A 16,697-nucleotide genomic window follows, 5' to 3' on the forward strand; every position below is an offset into this window, starting at 1 on the left:
TAATTATCACAAACACAGCAGGACAGGGCCGTGGCACAGCTGCTCTCCCGTTTATTTCCATGGGGCTGTTGTTGGGCTGGGTGCAGGGCAGACTGGGCGTTCACACGGACGCGAGGTGAGCCGGGCAGCCGCAGCGCGGGGCGGACGGGGGCTCTGTTCACGGCACAGCGAGCGCTCCGTCACGGCCGGGACTCCCCCGCGGGCCCGCCCGCGCTGCCGGTGCCGAGGGGACACCCCCGGGAGCCGTGCGGCGCCGCTCCCGCCGCAGTGCCCGGGGAAAGCAGCCGCAGGCCATCCCGCCGGTCCCGAGGGCTCATATACTGTCCAGCTTCTTCAGGATGAACGGAGCTGCGGAGAAAACATCGCCGAGTGGGGCGCGGCCCGCGCCGAGACTGCTGCGGGACGGTGCCGCAGCTCAGACACCGCGCCCGACGTGAGACACCCCCCGGGCGGCCCCGGCACGGCACCGGGAGCGCGGGGCCGGGATATGCGGGGAACGCCTGGCCGGGATATCCCCGGGAACACGGCCCAGAACACCCCCGAGCTGGGACCCGGCGCATCCCGGGAGCGCGGGGCCGGGATGTCCTCGGCGACGGGGGCCCAGGACACCTCCGAAGCTCAGGCCCAGCGCATCCCGGGAACGAGAGCCCAGAGGCCGGGCCCGGCGCACGCCCGGGCCGCGCCACCCGCTGTCACTCACTGATCCGCAGCAGTGCGACGTAGATGACGAAGTTGCGGACGGAGGCGAGCACGTCGCGGCGCATCTTGCGGCGCAGCTCCTCGGGGTCCATCTTGGGCCCCAGCCCCTCGATGCGGAACATCCCGGCCCCGCTCCCGCTCCCGGCCCCGGCCCCGGCCCCGCTCCCGACCCGGCCCCGGCGCCGCTGGCGGCCACGCGCGGCGGGAACACGTCACCAGACGCGCCGCGCCTCGCGCGACCCCGGCGGCCGCGTGCGTGTGGACGCCGCTGGCGCGCCGAAATGGCGTCACTTCCGGTCGGGCGTGAGGGGAGAGGGACAGGGATGGGGACAGAGGGACGGCGACAGGGAGGGGGACAAGGGACAGGGATGAGGACAAGGGACAGGGACAGGGACGGGACAGAAGGACAGGGATGGGGACAGGGACAGAGGAACGGCGACAGGGAGGGGGACAAGGGACCGGGATGAGGACAAGGGACAGGGACAGGGACGGGACAGAAGGACAGGGATGGGGACAAGGGACACGGAACAGAGGGACAGGGATGGGGACAGAGGGACAAGGAGGGGGACAGGGAACAGAGAGACCAGGGATGGGGACAAAAGCAGAGACAGGGAGCGGGACCGGGATGGGGACAAGGACAGGGACAGCCACAGGGACCGGGACAAGGAACAGTGACAGGGCCAAGACACAAAACCAGGCATGGGGACAGCTCAATCTGTGGCGTGTCGCGGGCACGAGCAGAGGCTGTCAGCACCCAAATCCCCCTGCCCCGGCAGCCGGGGGCTCCGGGGCTCGGGAAAGGAGGTTCAGCCCCAGGCCCGGGCGGGCAGCGAGCTCACAGCATGCCCAGCCTGGGCAGAGCCAGCCCGGCTCCCCGGGGCTGCCCTGGGGCACACGGAGCTCCCTGCCAGGGCACACCCAGGGGACAGTGCCAGGAGAAGGGACAAACTGCTGGGCACAGCGGGGCTGGGCACAGGGCAGGGCAGGGAGCCCCGGGCACAGGAGGGACAGAGCCAGCGTGGCGCTGGGCACTGACAGCAGCAGGGAGGGCACTGACTGCCCACAGAACCGGGCACTGCAACGCCTTTGGTTGGTAAAACGGGTCAGTAGTGAGAGGTTTGCTTGTGCTGCATGTGTGGGTTTGCCACCCAGCAAAACTGAACTAAAAAGCTGTAAATAAACCAAATACCTCGATTTTGGGGGGAAGGACCTGGACTGGGACAGGGGTAGGCCTGGCTGTGTGTGAGAGGCCATGTCACACACAGCACTGAGAATAACAGGATCCCAGGGGATTTGGGGCAGAAATGTCCCTCTGGAGCTCCCAGCCCAGCCCTGGCCAGGCCGGGTGCCCTGGTGCATGCCACAGGAAGGTGCCCGGCTGGGGCTGGGATGGCTCCACACAGGGACACTCCAGGCCCTCCCTGGGCAGCTGTTCCAGGGCTCTGCCGTCCCTCCACGCACACAAGTTCTCCCTCCCGCTGCCCTGCCCCTCGCTGCCCTTTCTTCGATGGCCGCTGCTGCTGCTGCTGGCACCGGCAGCACCGAGCAGAGCCCGGCCCGTGCTCCGGCAGCCCCTGCGGATGTCGGGGGGCGTTGATGGCATCCCTGGCAGCGTTCCCTTGGGCAGCCTGCCCAGCCCAGCTCCCGCAGGCTCTGCCCAGCCCACAGATGCTGCACAGCACAAACCATCAGGCAGCCCAATGCTGACAGTAGCTGTGCTGTCTTCAGGCCCTGGAGCTGGATCAGGGCTGACGCTCTCCCAGAGACCTGCACGCACCGGGATCCCACGGCTGTACACAAAAATGTGTGTGCAGGTGGGGCAGGGTGGGGCTGTGCCAGCTCTGGTGGCCCAGGAGCCGCCAGGATCTGCCCTTGGCTCACGGGCCAGGGGTCCTGAAGTGCAGCTCAGCTTTGGGCACTGGGTGATAATTTGGGAGCAGAGCCGCGTCCCTTGGAGGCTCCCTGCCTGCAGCCTCAGGTGCCTGCTGCATCCGGGCAGGTTATCCATCTGCAGAGGCTCTGCATTCCCTGGGAAATGAGATCCAGGGCATTCCTGAGCTCAGCTGACCTGGAGGCTGCAGGGAGGAACAGGCTTCTCCCCCTGCTGTCTCAGAAGGGGGATTTCCTTGTGCTCTGGCCCAGGAATGTCCCTGCCAGGGCTGGTGCTGGGGACAGTGCTGACAGCAGGGCCAGGGCTCTGAGGCGAGGCTGTGCTGGATGTGCTGTGGCACACGCTGACCTTGGGGAGAGGATGTCACACTACACACTGGTGTCCAGCACAGCCCCAGACCCCTGTGAGATCCACATGGGATGCCCAGGCCCTCATGCCCCTCAGAGCAGCTCTTTCTGTGCCTTGGTGTGCCCAGGAACGACCCAGCCATCCCAGTTTGGTGCAGCTCTCTGATTTTCCAGCACTAGGCAGGTGTCCCTTCACAAACTCTTCCTACTGTCACCCACAGTGGTGTGTCCCTGCCTTACAGGTGGCTCTGCTGAGGGTTCCCTCCCGGGGCAGGCCGTGTCACTGCTGTCACACTGCTGGATGAGCAGCGAGGGAAGAGCAGAGGTGTCTGAGCTCCAGGAGCAGCATGGCCTTGCCAGAACCTCAGGGAATGGGGCACACAGGGGGAGGAGACCCTCCCAGTACCACGGGAGTGCTGTGTCCCCCGAGGGACAGGGGATGCTGCCAGGAGAGACCAGAGCTGTGGCTCGTGGCCACGATTCCAGGTGGCCAGGAGGGCCCAGGGCTGTGCCAGGAGCACAGGGCAGTGACTGTCCCTGGGCTGGGTCCAGCTCGGGCCCCTCTGAGGGGCTGCAGAGCGTCCAGGGAACGGAGCTGGGAAGGGAATGGAGCCCAGGAGGGGCTGAGGGAGCTGGGAAGGGGCTCAGGTGGAGAACAGGAGGCTCAGGGGGCCCTTGTGGCTCTGCACAGCTCCTGACAATGCTGCCAGATGAAGCATGGATTGCACCTGGTGGGTTAATACAATGGTCTTTTAGGGAAATCATTAGACTATGGAAGTGCACAATCCAAAGCACAATAAACATTAACCAAGGAAAGGCGTGCGAAGCTGCACTCCACTGATTCCAAGCCTCACCGAGTACTGAGCTAGGCCAGCTCTGCCAGCCTTTCTCCTCTGGGCACAGCAGCACCAGCGCACCGAGTGCTCAGAACAGCTGGGGGGCACTGGCCAGAGACACCCCGCGACAGGACGGCACGTGTGCCATCAGGGCCACCAGAGACACCCCGGGACAGGACGGCACGTGTGCCATCAGGGCCACCAGAGACACCCCGCGACAGGACGGCACGTGTGCCATCGGGGCCACCAGAGACACCCCGGGACAGGACGGCACGTGTGCCATCGGGGCCACCAGAGACACCCCGGGACAGGACGGCACGTGTGCCATCAGGGCCACCAGAGACACCCCGCGACAGGAGCAGAGGGAACGGCCTCAGGCTGGGCCAGGGCGGCTCAGGGTGGGCACAGCAGGAATTTCCCCATGGAAAGGGGGCTCAGGAGCTGCCTTGGCACTGCCCGGGGGGGCTTGGAGTGCCCAGCCCTGCAGGTGGCACTCAGAGCTCTGCGCTGGGGACAGGGTGGGGATGGGGCACAGCTGGGACCCCACGGCCTGGGGGGGAATTTTCCAACCTGGATGAGCCTGTGGGAGCTGTGGCCAGGGGGAAATGCTGTGCTGGGGTCACCGTGCCTGGTGACACCCCGGGACATGCACAGCCCTCAGCTCAGTGAGGTGTGGAAGAATAGCTACGTGGCAAAAACCACATAAACATACTCTAAATAGCCAACCAAGAATTGGAAAAGTACCAGAGCCAGCCAATCTGAGTCCCTGCAGCTGCAGGGACACTGTGGCCTTCAGCATAGCTGTATGACGGTAACAAGGGGCTGTGGTTGAGAGAGAGACACGTGAGAAAAAGATGTAAGATATAAAGAATGAGGAAGTAAGAGAGGAGCTGGTAATTATGGTATAACCAATAGACTGCTTGGCTTACAGAATATGTATGAGCTTGTTACTTGTTGTGCATGAATGTCTGATGCCCCCATCAATAAACGAAGCTGCTGAGCTCATATTGAGCGTCCCACTTGTCCCTGGCCACCACAGTGAGGGGTGACACCACCCTGTCCCCATGCAGAGCCCTGCCCCATCCCTGCCCCAGGGCAGCTGTGGTGCCACTGGCAGCACTGGGAGCTGCTGGGATGGACTGGGACTGGGCTCTGGGCCGTGGTAACATCATCCTGGAGTCCTGGATCACACTCAAAGCCTGCAGAGGGCACAAGGCTGTACTGGGAGGCACTGGTCCATACTGGAAAGGAGAGGTTTGGGCTCTGCTGGGAGCAACAGTGGAAGAAATAACTGCAAAAGTGGGGAAAAAAGTATCAAAGAACAAGGGAAAAGGGCAAAACCAGGGCACAAATGGGCAATAAGTGGTGAGAAAAACCCTGAAAATGGGGAAACTACCCCAGTAAAATGGTGAGATGGGGCAGAAACCAGTGGTGTGGGCACAGCCAGCAGCATCCCAGTGCGGGCCCAGCGCTCCCAGTCCAATACTGGTCTGCACCACAGGTGCTGTGGCACAATCCCAGTGAGGGCTGCCACAGTCCCAGTACGTGCTCAGTGCCTCCAACACACCACCAGCACCCCCAGCACAGTGCTAGTGAGCCACAGCTCTTCAGGCGGGCTCCCAGTGTGACACCACCACGACCCACAGTCAGACCCTGATCCTGACGTGATCCCCAGTGTTCCCAGTATGGACCCAGTGCTCCCAGTGTGACACCACCACGACCCACAGTCAGACCCTGATCCCGATGTGATCCCCAGTGTTCCCAGTATGGCCCCAGTGCTCCCAGCACAGAGCCAGCCTCAGGCTGCAGCTCTCCCCAGGCGGGCCACAAGTATATTCCCAGTGTTTCCAGCATGGCTCCCAGTGTGGTCCTGTGGCTCCGAGAGCAGCTCCAGTGCACGCCCCAGCACAGGCCCCAGAGCTCCCAGTGCTCCCAGCGCAGGTCCCAAGGTTCCCAGGGCACTCCCAGTGCTGTCCCAGTGTTCCCAGTACAGCCCAATAAACATTTTTTAGTCCCCAAACACTCAAAATTCCCCCCAGACACGATGTCACCATCCTGCCATTGCCTTTATTGGTGGGTGGGTGCAGGGGGTCACAAGATCAGGCCCCCCCCAGTGAACTCCATTCGCTGCCAAGAGAGGGGAGAGAGGAACAGGTGAGTGGGGGGCCCTGGGGGTCCGACCCAGCACCCCCTGAGTCTGTGGGCTGTCCCTGCCACCCCTGAGTGTGCAGGGTGACCCCAGAACCCCCTGACTCTGTGCAGTGTCCCCAGCACTCCCAACTCTCCAGGCTGTCCCCAGCACCCCTGACTGTGCAGGGTGACCCCAGAACCCCCTGACTCTGTCCTCAGAACCCCCTGACTGTGTGAGGTGACCCCAGAACCCCTGACTGTGTGCAGTGTCCCCATCACTCCCGACTCCCCAGGCTGTCCCCAGCACCCCTGAGTGTGCAGGGTGACCCCAGCAGGGTGTTCCCCCACCACCCCTGATTCTCCAGGTGTCCCCAGCACCCGTCTCACCTGCGGAGGGGTGACAAAGGCCAGCCAGTCGGAGGGGCGAGTGGGCAGCAGCCCCATGGCCTGGCACTTGTAGAGGGCCAGCGCCAGCCCCAGCCCGTTGCCCACCAGGAACACGAGCCCCTGCAGCGCCCGCCGGCTGGAGCTCTCCAGGGCCTTCAGGGCTGGGAACACAGTGGGGCCCCTCAGTGACACCCACGGTGCTGCTGGCACGGGGGGCAGGGGGTGGGCAGCACCACGGGGGAGTGCTGGCCACAGGGGAATGGTGTGGGGGTCACTGTGGGGCTGTGGGAGACATCTGGCCATCCAGGGGGCTGTGGGGACACCACAGGGATGCGGGGACACCACGGGGGCTGTGGCACCTCTGGGGACTGCGGGGACACCCAGAGGACTGCAGGGACTCCATGGGGACTGTGGGACACCCAGGGCAGTGCAGGGACACCCGGGGGCTGTGGGAACACCCAGGGGATTGAGGGACACCCAGGGGGCTGTGGCACATTCAGAGGGCTGTGGGGACACCCAGGGACACCCAGGGCTGTCCCCACACTGGGGCTGCACTCACTGGCAGACAGGGACATGAGGGCCTGCAGCGGGCGCCAGCCCATCATGCAGACCATCATGGCCGGGAAGATGGAGATGGTGTTGCCGGCCATGTACATGATGAACAGGTTCATGGGGATCTGCTTCAGCGGCGCCAGAGCCACGTCCCAGCAGCGCTGCAAACACAGAGGGCCATGGCGGGGCATCCGGACAGGGCATTTGGGGGATCCCAGGGTGGGCAGGGGGACTCGGCATTCGGGGGGCCAGGGTGGGTACGGGGAGCCGGCATTTGGGGGACCGCAGGGCAGGGAGCACCCGTCTCGCGTGCCCGGGGCTGGGGGACCCGCACGGCCGGGGCAGGAGAGGGACGCGGGGCAAGGACCACCCCCACGGGGAGCCGGGGGGTGGGGACCCACGGATGGCCTGAGGCACGGAGCGGCCCCCAGAGCTGTCCGCGGCGTCGGGCACCAGGGAGCAACGCTGGGGACGCGGGGAACTCGGCCCAGGGCTGCCCGGTGGGGTGGGAGTGAGGGGAACCCGGGCTAGGGAGCGGTCCCACAGAGGTGCCCGGGCTCTGTGGGGACACGGAACAGTCCCCCAAGCCCCGCGGAGTGCCGGCCGTCCCCCGCTCCCTCCCTCACACCTTCTCCATGAGGATCTTGTCGCTCTCGTGGACGCCGCCCTCCCCCAGCTGCCGGTCAGCGAAGCCGAGCGGGCCGCGGCCCTCGGCGGCTCCGCGGGGCCTGCGGACAGCGGGGCGGGTGAGGGGCCGCTCGGGTTCCGGGGGTGTCCCGGGTGTGTCCCGGGCGCGTCCCGACTGCCCCGGGCGTCCCCCCGGCCTCACCGAGCCCCCGGCGCCGACCCCAGGTCCAGGGCCCACTTGAAGCGCCGGCCCCGCAGCGCCGCCGCTGCCGCCGCCATCGCTGCGCCGCGTCACGGGGACACCGCGCGCGACGTCATCACCGGGCGACAGGGACACGCCCCCTGCCACAGACCGACGGACACACGGACAGAGTCACGGACAGACACTGGCACACAATGACAGACACACACACAGAGACAGACACACGGACAGACACACGGACAGAGTCACGGACAGACACTGGCACACAATGACAGACACACACACACAGACAGACACACGGACAGAGTCACGGACAGACACTGGCACACAATGACAGACACACACACACAGACAGACACACGGACAGTCACGGACAGTCACGGACAGACACTGGCACACAATGACAGACACACACACACAGACAGACACACGGACAGTCACGGACAGACACTGGCACACAATGACAGACACACACACACAGAGACAGACACACGGACAGTCACGGACAGACACTGGCACACAATGACAGACACACACACAGAGACAGACACACGGACAGAGTCACGGACAGACACTGGCACACAATGACAGACACACACACAGAGACAGACACTGACAGACAGACACACGGACAGTCACGGACAGACACTGACAGACAGACACACGGACAGTCACGGACAGACACTGGCACACAATGACAGACACACACACAGAGACAGACACTGACAGACAGACACACGGACAGTCACGGACAGACACTGGCACACAATGACAGACACACACACAGAGACAGACACTGACAGACAGACACACGGACAGTCACGGACAGACACTGGCACACAATGACAGACACACACACACAGACAGACACTGACAGACAGACACACGGACAGAGTCACGGACAGACACTGGCACACAATGACAGACACACACACAGAGACAGACACTGACAGACAGAGACACACAGCCCTTTCCCCACACGGACAAACAGACACAGACAGACAGAGAGACAGACAGCCCCTTCCCCACACACACAGACAGACTCACACAGATAGATGGAGCCCCTTCCCCCACACAGACACTGACCACACAGACAGACAGACACACCGACACACAGAGCCCCTTCCCCCCACACACAGACAGACGCACAGAGCCCCTTCCCCACAGACAGACACACAGACATACACAGCCCCTTCTCCACACAGACACACAAACACACACAGCGCCCCACCCCGTGTCTCGTTTCTGCCCCCGCTCTTCCAGCTCGCTCCCCCGTGATCCCTGGAGGGTTTATACTAGTGGGGGAGCCATGCTTTCCTGGGGGGGGGGGTCTCTTTTAGTTTTGGTTAGTGTGTACAATTATTTTTATTTGTTAGGGCTTGCCACCTCCGTCACGGCCCCATCTCTCAACTCTCACAGCTGCCCCGGTGCAGCCCGTGGGGGAGCCCAGAGCCCACTGAACCCTGATATTGCCCCCATTATTGCCCCTACACCCTCGTATTGCCCCCATACCCCCAGTGATCCCCGCTGTTGCCCTCCTCAGCCCCACTGCTCCCTGTTAATGCCCTCCAAATCCCCGTTATTGCCCCCAGTGCCCCCCGTTATTGCCCCCACTGATCCTTCTCTGCGACTCCGACTCCTCCCCACCCCTCAACCACCGCGCATGCGCAGCCAGATGCCCTAGCACCGCCCCGCCCACCACGTGGTCCAGCCCAACACCGCCTCCCTATTGGTCGCGGTGACACAAGCCCCGCCCAGCAACGCGTTGGGGTCGACACGCGTTGGCACCGCCCTGCTCGAAGGTCACCAACCGCGCCGCCATGTTGGGTGTGCTGGGACTGCGGCTGAAGCGCGGCGCCCCAGCACCGCCATGTTGGGTGTCCCAGCACAGGTGGGCACCCCAGGGCTGCCATGTTGGGTGTCCCAGCACAGGTGTAGCACCCCAGGGCTGCCATGTTGGGTGTCCCAGCACATGTGGGCACCCCATGACCGCCATGTTGGGTGTCCCAGCACATGTGGGCACCCCAGGGCTGCCATGTTGGGTGTCCCAGCACATGTGGGCACCCCAGGGCCGCCATGTTGGGTGTCCCAGCACATGTGGGCACCCCAGGGCTGCCATGTTGGGTGTCCCAGCACATGTGGGCACCCCAGGGCTGCCATGTTGGGTGTCCCAGCACATGTGGGCACTCCATGACCGCCATGTTGGGTGTCCCAGCACATGTGGGCACCCCAGGGCTGCCATGTTGGGTGTCCCAGCACAGGTGTGGCACCCCATGACCGCCATGTTGGGTGTCCCAGGACATGCGCGGCACCCCTGAGCCGCCATGTTGGGTGTCCCACCAGGCCCGTGCCCATGCTGTGTCCATGCGTCCCCACCCCAGGGGTCTCAGGAGCCAGCAGGTCCTGGGACACGTATCCCCAGAAGTGTCCCTGTGTCCCGCTCTGGAGGCGCTGTGGCACAGGATGGACTCAGGAGGCAGACTGGAGTAAAAAGGGTCCTTTACTGAGGGCTGGGGGCCCAGGCCAGTCCAGCTGCCCGCAGGGTGTCCCCGGCTCAGCACTTGGAGTAGCGGCGGCGCACGGAGTCGCGGTAGAACTGGAAGATGGTGCTGGCGGCACGCTGGGCTGCGGCCAGGCACTGCTGCATCTGCACAGACCGGGGACAAGGGCTGGCTGTGAGGGGCCCCCTGTGAGGGAATCCTGCACCCCAAACCCCCCCCGGGGGTCCCTCACCTCCTCCACGGAGCAGCTGCCCTTGGTGGTGGCCATCAGCACCTTCCTGTCGCCGCTGGCGATGGCGAAGGTGAGGATGGCGCGTGCCTCCTGCGGGGACAGCGGTCAGGAGGGCTGGGGGGCACGCCCAGAGCGGGCCCCCCGCCCACGCAGGGCTCACCTGCTCCTGTCGGGCCGTGGGGTCCAGCAGGATGGTGCCGTCGGGCTGCAGGGCGCAGGTGACCCCGCAGAAGAGGGCGGCCAGGGGCAGCCCCGCGTCCAGCAGCGCCATGCAGGCGGCGTTCAGGCAGCACGACAGCAGCTGGGCGTGTCAAGGGACCCACAGCAGCAAGAGCTCCCGTCCGCCCGCCCCCAGGCCGCCCCACAGAGGGAAGGATACGGAGCCGGCGTCGCTGAGCACCTGCAGCACCAGGGAGATGGCGGTGCGCGGGTGCAGCACGCCCAGCAGCACGGCCTCGCACGTCTGCCGCAGCAGCTGCTCCCGGCTGCGCTCCAGCACGCCTGCACAGCGGGCAGCCTGTCAGCTGGCACACAAACCCCCCTGCCCGGCTCCCCGGGGCTGCCCTGGGGCACACGGAGCTCCCTGCCAGGGCACACCCAGGGGACAGTGCCAGGAGAAGGGACAAACTGCTGGGCACAGCGGGGCTGGGCACAGGGCAGGGCAGGGAGCCCCGGGCACAGCAGGGACAGAGCCAGCGTGGCGCTGGGCACTGACAGCAGCAGGGAGGGCACTGACTGCCCACAGAACCGGGCACTGCAACGCCTTTGGTTGGTAAAACGGGTCAGTAGTGAGGGGTTTGCTTGTGCTGCATGTGTGGGTTTGGCACCCAGCAGAACTGAACTAAAAAGCTGTAAATAAAACAAGTATCTTGACTCTGGGGGGAAGAACCTGGACTAGGACAGGATGGCAAGTCCCCACCTGGCAGCCCCACCTTGGGGCGCAGCAGCACCTCCAGCGCCGCCCGGTCCGGCAGCTCCTTGCTGATCTTGGCCTCTGCGGGGCCATAGAGCCCGGCCAGCACCGAGGTGTCACCTGGGCACACAGAGAGCAGAGCTCAGGTGAGGAGGCTGCTCCCGGCAACAGGAGCCCCTGGCACCCTGCGGGAAGGGTGGGAACACGACTTGCCAAGGGGAGCAGGGGAGCCCCGGGACGGGCAGCAGGGGGGCTCTGTGAGGCAGAGAAGGGGATGCCTGGGATAGGCAGCACCACTGACACTGCGGGAAGAGCTGGGAAGGAAGGAGGAGCCCTGGGAAGCGGAGCCGGGTGGGCTGGGAAGGAAAGTCTCGGGAGGGGAAGGCTGGGAAAAGGAGACCCGGTAAGGAAAAAAAGGGAACCCCGGTGAGTAGATCACCACAGACGAAGGGACGGGAAGGGAAGGGAAGGGAAGGGAAGGGAAGGGAAGGGAAGGGAAGGGAAGGGAAGGGAAGGGAAGGGACGGCCCACAGACCCTGCAGGAAGGCGGCCGAGCCGTCGGGCCGCGAGAGCAGCCCCAGCTCGCAGGAGAAGGGCCGCAGCCGGCAGAGCCCGTCCGCCACCTCCATCTCCACCGCCATCACCGCCGTCTCGCCGCTTCCGCCGCCGCTTCCGCTTCCGGGCCGCACGACAGCCAATCAGCGCCGGGCGTCGCGTTGGGCCGCGCCCCTCGCCACACGGGGCCGGGCCGGCAGCGGAGGGAGGGAGAGTGAGTGAGGGAACAGCCCGGCCTTAGGGAGGGCACGGCAGGGACTGCGGCGGGAGGGCAGGGCAGCGCGGGAACAGCCCGGGGACAGCAGGGACAGCAGGGACAGCCCGGGGACAGAGAGAGCAGGGACAGCCCGGGGACAGAGGGGACAGCCCGGGGACAGAGAGAGCAGGGACAGCCCGGGGACAGAGGGGACAGAGAGAGCAGGGACAGCCCGGGGACAGCAGGGACAGCCCGGGGACAGAGAGAGAAGGGACAGCCCGGGGACAGAGGGGACAGCAGGGACAGCGCGGGGACAGAGGGGACAGCAGGGACAGCGCGGGAACAGAGAGAGAAGGGACAGCCCGGGGACAGTGAGAGCAGGGACAGCGCGGGGACAGAGGGGACAGCAGGGACAGCGCGGGGACAGAGAGAGAAGGGACAGCCCGGGGACAGTGAGAGCAGGGACAGCGCGGGGACAGAGGGGACAGCAGGGACAGCGCGGGGACAGAGAGAGAAGGGACAGCCCAGGGACAGCGCGGGGACAGGGGGGACAGCAGGGACAGCCCGGGGACAGAGAGAGCAGGGACAGCCCGGGGACAGAGAGAGAAGGGACAGCCCAGGGACAGCGCGGGGACAGGGGGGACAGCAGGGACAGCCCGGGGACAGAGAGAGCAGGGACAGCCCGGGGACAGAGAGAGCAGGGACAGAGGGGACAGCAGGGACAGCAGGGACAGCCCGGGGACAGAGAGAGAAGGGACAGCCCGGGGACAGCAGGGACAGCGCGGGGACAGCAGGGACAGGAGGGACAGCCCGGGGACAGAGAGAGCAAGGACAGAGGGGACAGCGGGGACAGAGGGGACAGCCCGGGGACAGAGAGAGAAGGGACAGCCCGGGGACAGCAGGGACAGCCCGGGGACAGAGGGGACAGCAGGGACAGCCCGGGGACAGCAGGGACAGCCCGGGGACAGCGCGGGCACAGCCGGACCGCCGTCAGCCCGCGGGCACTGGCCGAGCGGGCAGAGCTCGCTGCTGCTCCGTTCCCCACCGCCTTTGAACACCCTCCGGGCTCTGCGCTGGGCTCCTGGCCACGGCAGAGGCGCGACTGTCCCCGGGCTGCGGGGCAGCGGGCCGCTCGGTGCTGCGAGGGGCTGCCCACGGCAACGGCCCGCGGCATCGCGACCCTTCTCTGTTCAATGCTGGCACACGGAGCCTGGCCATCGGAACGGCCCCAGGAGAAGGGGGAGACCGCGTCACGGAAATGGCTCAATTTTATTTCCTCCTTAGTTTCCTCCTCCTGACCCTCAAAGGGCGCCGGGATTTGTGCGCCCTCCTCCCCTCAGAGCGCCGGGTGCCGCGGGGCCGGGCCGGGGGCCGGCGGCTCCTGCCCCGGCGGGGCGCGGAGGGGCCCTGGGCCAGCGCGTCCTCCTGCGGCCCGGCCGGGGCCCGGCGCTGCCCGGGGCCGCCGCGGGGCCGCTCCTGCCCGGCGGCGGGGCCGGGCGCGGCCGGGGGAAGGCCGGGCCCGGCCCCGGGTTCAGGCCGGCCGGGCGGCTGCCCCAGGCCGGGCCCTGCGGGATCCGGGGCCGGGCCGGAGGTCCCGCCCGGCGAAGAGGGCCCGGCCCTGGGGCTTTGTGCCTCGTCCGGCTCGTCCTGCGGGGCCGGCGCTGAGCGCCGCCGCAGCCAGGCCTCCCGGCAGCCGTGCACGGCCACGTGGACGAGGCCGCGGATGAGCGGCGCGGTGTAGTCGCCCAGGTAGCGCTGCAGCATGTGCGTGAGCTCGGCCGTGTCCGGGCCGCAGATGCACAGCGTGGCCAGCGCGATGGTCTCCACCTGCCGCGCCTCCCACCAGTGCGGCCCGTAGATGGCGTCCAGGCTGCGCCGCAGCCAGGGCCGCACGGGCTCCAGCAGCCGCTCCTGGCCCTGCAGCAGCTCTGCCCACAGCTCCGCCGGGAACTCCTCCGCCGCCTCCGCGCCCGCCGGCGCGGCCGGGCCGCTGTAGACCAGGCGGAACAGGGCGCGGCGGGCCCGGGCGGCGGGCGCCCGCGGTGCCGCGGCCGGGCCGAGCAGGCACTGCAGGAAATCGTTGCGGCCCAGCACGGAGAAGCGGGCGCTGAGCACGGGGCTGGCGCAGCGCGGGCACGTGGCGCTGCCGGCCGTGTGGCGCAGCAGGCAGCCCAGGCAGAAGCGGTGGCCGCAGGGCACGGCGGCCGCGTCGCCCTCCGCGCTGTGGCACACCGGGCAGTTCCAGTCGGTCTGCGTGGCCTTGCTGGGGGCTGCGGGCAGGTACAAGGACAGCGCGCTCCCCATGGCTGGCTCCGGCCGCCGTGCTGGGCCCACAGCTGCGCTTGGGGGTCTCGAAGGTCTCCTGCAGCCTCGGCGATTCTGGGATTCTCTAGCGCCTCCAGAGCATGTCACACACTGCGGAATGGAGAGAGGCCGTGGGCGCTCTGTTATGAGTAGAGAAGTTGCCCGTTTTTTTAGAAGGTTGCAGAGTTCACGGGCTGGGCCAGTTGCTGCCAGGGTGGAGTTCTAACTGTTGTAATCACCTGTTGTTAATAGTTTTTCGTTAACTACCTGTTGTTGATGGTTGGCAATTCCTCTTCTTGTCAAGTAACACCCTGCCGCTTCCCGGAGGATGGCACCCGGGACGGTGAAGAGGAGGGGAGTTGGCATGCAAATGAAGAAACCTTTCACCAAACCTAGCAAAAACCCCTAAAAACAATGAGCCAACATGGAATTGAGGGATTGATGTCTAGACGTGAGAAACAGAATCCAGTGTCCGCCAAGACCCTTTTTACTTTTCACCCTAATCTAAAAAGACATTGGCTGGAAAGAGGACGCCGAATGTCAAACCGAAAATCTGGGAATGCCCTGGTGCTCTGGCGAGGATGGAACCCCCAGCTCTGCCCACAGACCATGGACACAGCTGCACTCTCTCTCCTCCTCCGTGCCGCTCCTGGGAGCCGCGGCGGCGTGAGCGCGACCCGTCGGCTCTCCCCGCCCAAGCTGATCGCTCTTAATCAAGGCACTGAGAAGGAGAAAGATCTCCCGCCCTATTTATTTCACACTGGCTGTCCTGGGGCACACAGGGCACGAAGAAAGGCCCAGGCAGCCTGTGGGCATGGGGAGCGTCCCCGCGGGGCTCACCTGCAGTGCTGCCAGCACCGGGCAGGCTCGGGGCTGCAGGGCACGCCTGCTGCACGGTGCAGGCCCCAGAGCCAGGCAGGGATGCGACCTCACAGCACAGCACAGCCCCCGTGGTGTCACAGTCGCACGCTTGGCTTGTCACCCTCCGCCAGCCGGTGACTGTGATGGTGATCACAGGGTCTGAGCATGTGGGAAGAGACCAGGATCTGACTCCACGTTTCAGAAGGCGTTTTATGATATATTTATTGTTTTATGATATATATTACATTAAAACTATACTAAAAGAATAGAAGAAAGCATTTCATCAGAAGGCTGGCTAAGAATAGAATAGGAAAGAATGATAACAAAGGCTTGTGGCTCGGACAGAATCTGAACCAGCTGACTGTGATTGGCCATTAATTAGAAACAGCCACATGAGACCAATCACAGATGCACCTGTTGCATTCCACAGCAGCAGATAACCATTGTTTGCATTTTGTTCCTGAGGCCTCCCAGATTCTCAAGAGGAAAAATCCTAAAGAAAGGTTTTTTCATACAAGATGACTGTGACAGGTGACATCACAACAGGACATAGGTCCCCACAGCATCAGGGGAAGAAGGGAAATCCTGATTCTTGTGTGTAACTGTTGTGTTTCCCTGCTGCTCTCAGCCACGTGCATCAGTGTCTGTGTGCCCTGTCCCTAACCCACCCTGGCTGAGGTGCCCTGAGAGGGGCAGCCCCGAGCCCACCCCAGTCACAGCTTCACAAGGAGACAGGGCTGGGTTGTCACCATGGTATTTTCTGAAAAATCCCTTTGCCAGGATTTCTTCTCCAGGAAGCTGAGAGGCCTCAAAAAAGAATGAAAACAATAATTATCTGATTGCTTGGAATGTGGTCTGGAGATCATTTACCAACAGGTGCATCTTTGGTTGGTTTCATGTGAGTTGCTTTAATTTAATGACCAATCACCATCAGCTGTGTCGGACTCTCTGAGTCAGTCATGAGCTTTCATTATCATTCTTGTTAAGCATCTGATGTATCCTTTCTCTTTTTCTTTAGTATAGTTTTAGTATAGCATAATAATATAATAAATATAAAAATATAATTGATAAAATATGATATAATATTATAGCTCATATCAACGTTCTGAGAACATGGAGTCAAATTCTCATCTCTCACCTCCTCCTCCTGGGGACCTCACAACACCACATTGGGTGGTTCCAGCGTGAGCCATGGGGCTCCCCAAAGGCACCCAGAGCAGTTTCAGCTCTCTGATCACACCCAGAAAGCACAGGCACCCTTCCTCCTGGGGATGCTCCTAAATCGCAGAATCACAGCATGACCCAGGTTGGAAAAGACCTTTGGGACCATCAAGTCCCAGCTGTGACCCAACAGCTCCTCATCAGCTAAACCATGGCACCGAGTGCCACGTCCAGGCTCTGTTAAACCCCTCCAGGGCCGGTCACTCCACACCTGCCTGGGCAGCCCATCCCAGCACCCAGCCC

The 16,697-nt window shown here is 64.4% G+C and overlaps 3 protein-coding genes across 3 annotated transcripts; all 3 read right to left on the bottom strand.

The window, feature by feature from the left end:
* Window positions 1-35: 35 nt before the first annotated feature.
* TOMM5 (translocase of outer mitochondrial membrane 5) lies at window positions 36-884 on the bottom strand. Its single transcript, XM_058824213.1, has 2 exons — window positions 701-884; window positions 36-348 (listed from the first exon to the last, which is right to left on the bottom strand). The coding sequence occupies exons 1-2, from the start codon at window positions 819-821 to the stop codon at window positions 314-316; spliced, it is 156 nt and encodes a 51-aa protein (XP_058680196.1). The 5' UTR covers window positions 822-884; the 3' UTR covers window positions 36-313.
* Window positions 885-5,595: 4,711 nt separating this feature from the next.
* On the bottom strand, window positions 5,596-7,785 carry EMC4 (ER membrane protein complex subunit 4). Its single transcript, XM_058824136.1, has 5 exons — window positions 7,672-7,785; window positions 7,471-7,570; window positions 6,850-7,003; window positions 6,291-6,451; window positions 5,596-5,900 (listed from the first exon to the last, which is right to left on the bottom strand). Exons 1-5 carry the CDS (start codon window positions 7,746-7,748, stop codon window positions 5,865-5,867), a joined length of 528 nt encoding a protein of 175 aa, XP_058680119.1. The 5' UTR covers window positions 7,749-7,785; the 3' UTR covers window positions 5,596-5,864.
* Window positions 7,786-10,153: 2,368 nt separating this feature from the next.
* EXOSC5 (exosome component 5) lies at window positions 10,154-11,970 on the bottom strand. Its single transcript, XM_058824239.1, has 6 exons — window positions 11,853-11,970; window positions 11,324-11,437; window positions 10,784-10,905; window positions 10,565-10,705; window positions 10,405-10,494; window positions 10,154-10,318 (listed from the first exon to the last, which is right to left on the bottom strand). Exons 1-6 carry the CDS (start codon window positions 11,956-11,958, stop codon window positions 10,226-10,228), a joined length of 666 nt encoding a protein of 221 aa, XP_058680222.1. The 5' UTR covers window positions 11,959-11,970; the 3' UTR covers window positions 10,154-10,225.
* Window positions 11,971-16,697: the final 4,727 nt, after the last annotated feature.

The sequence above is a fragment of the Ammospiza caudacuta genome, chromosome Z (assembly GCF_027887145.1).
Source record: "Ammospiza caudacuta isolate bAmmCau1 chromosome Z, bAmmCau1.pri, whole genome shotgun sequence".
Lineage (NCBI taxonomy): Eukaryota > Metazoa > Chordata > Aves > Passeriformes > Passerellidae > Ammospiza > Ammospiza caudacuta.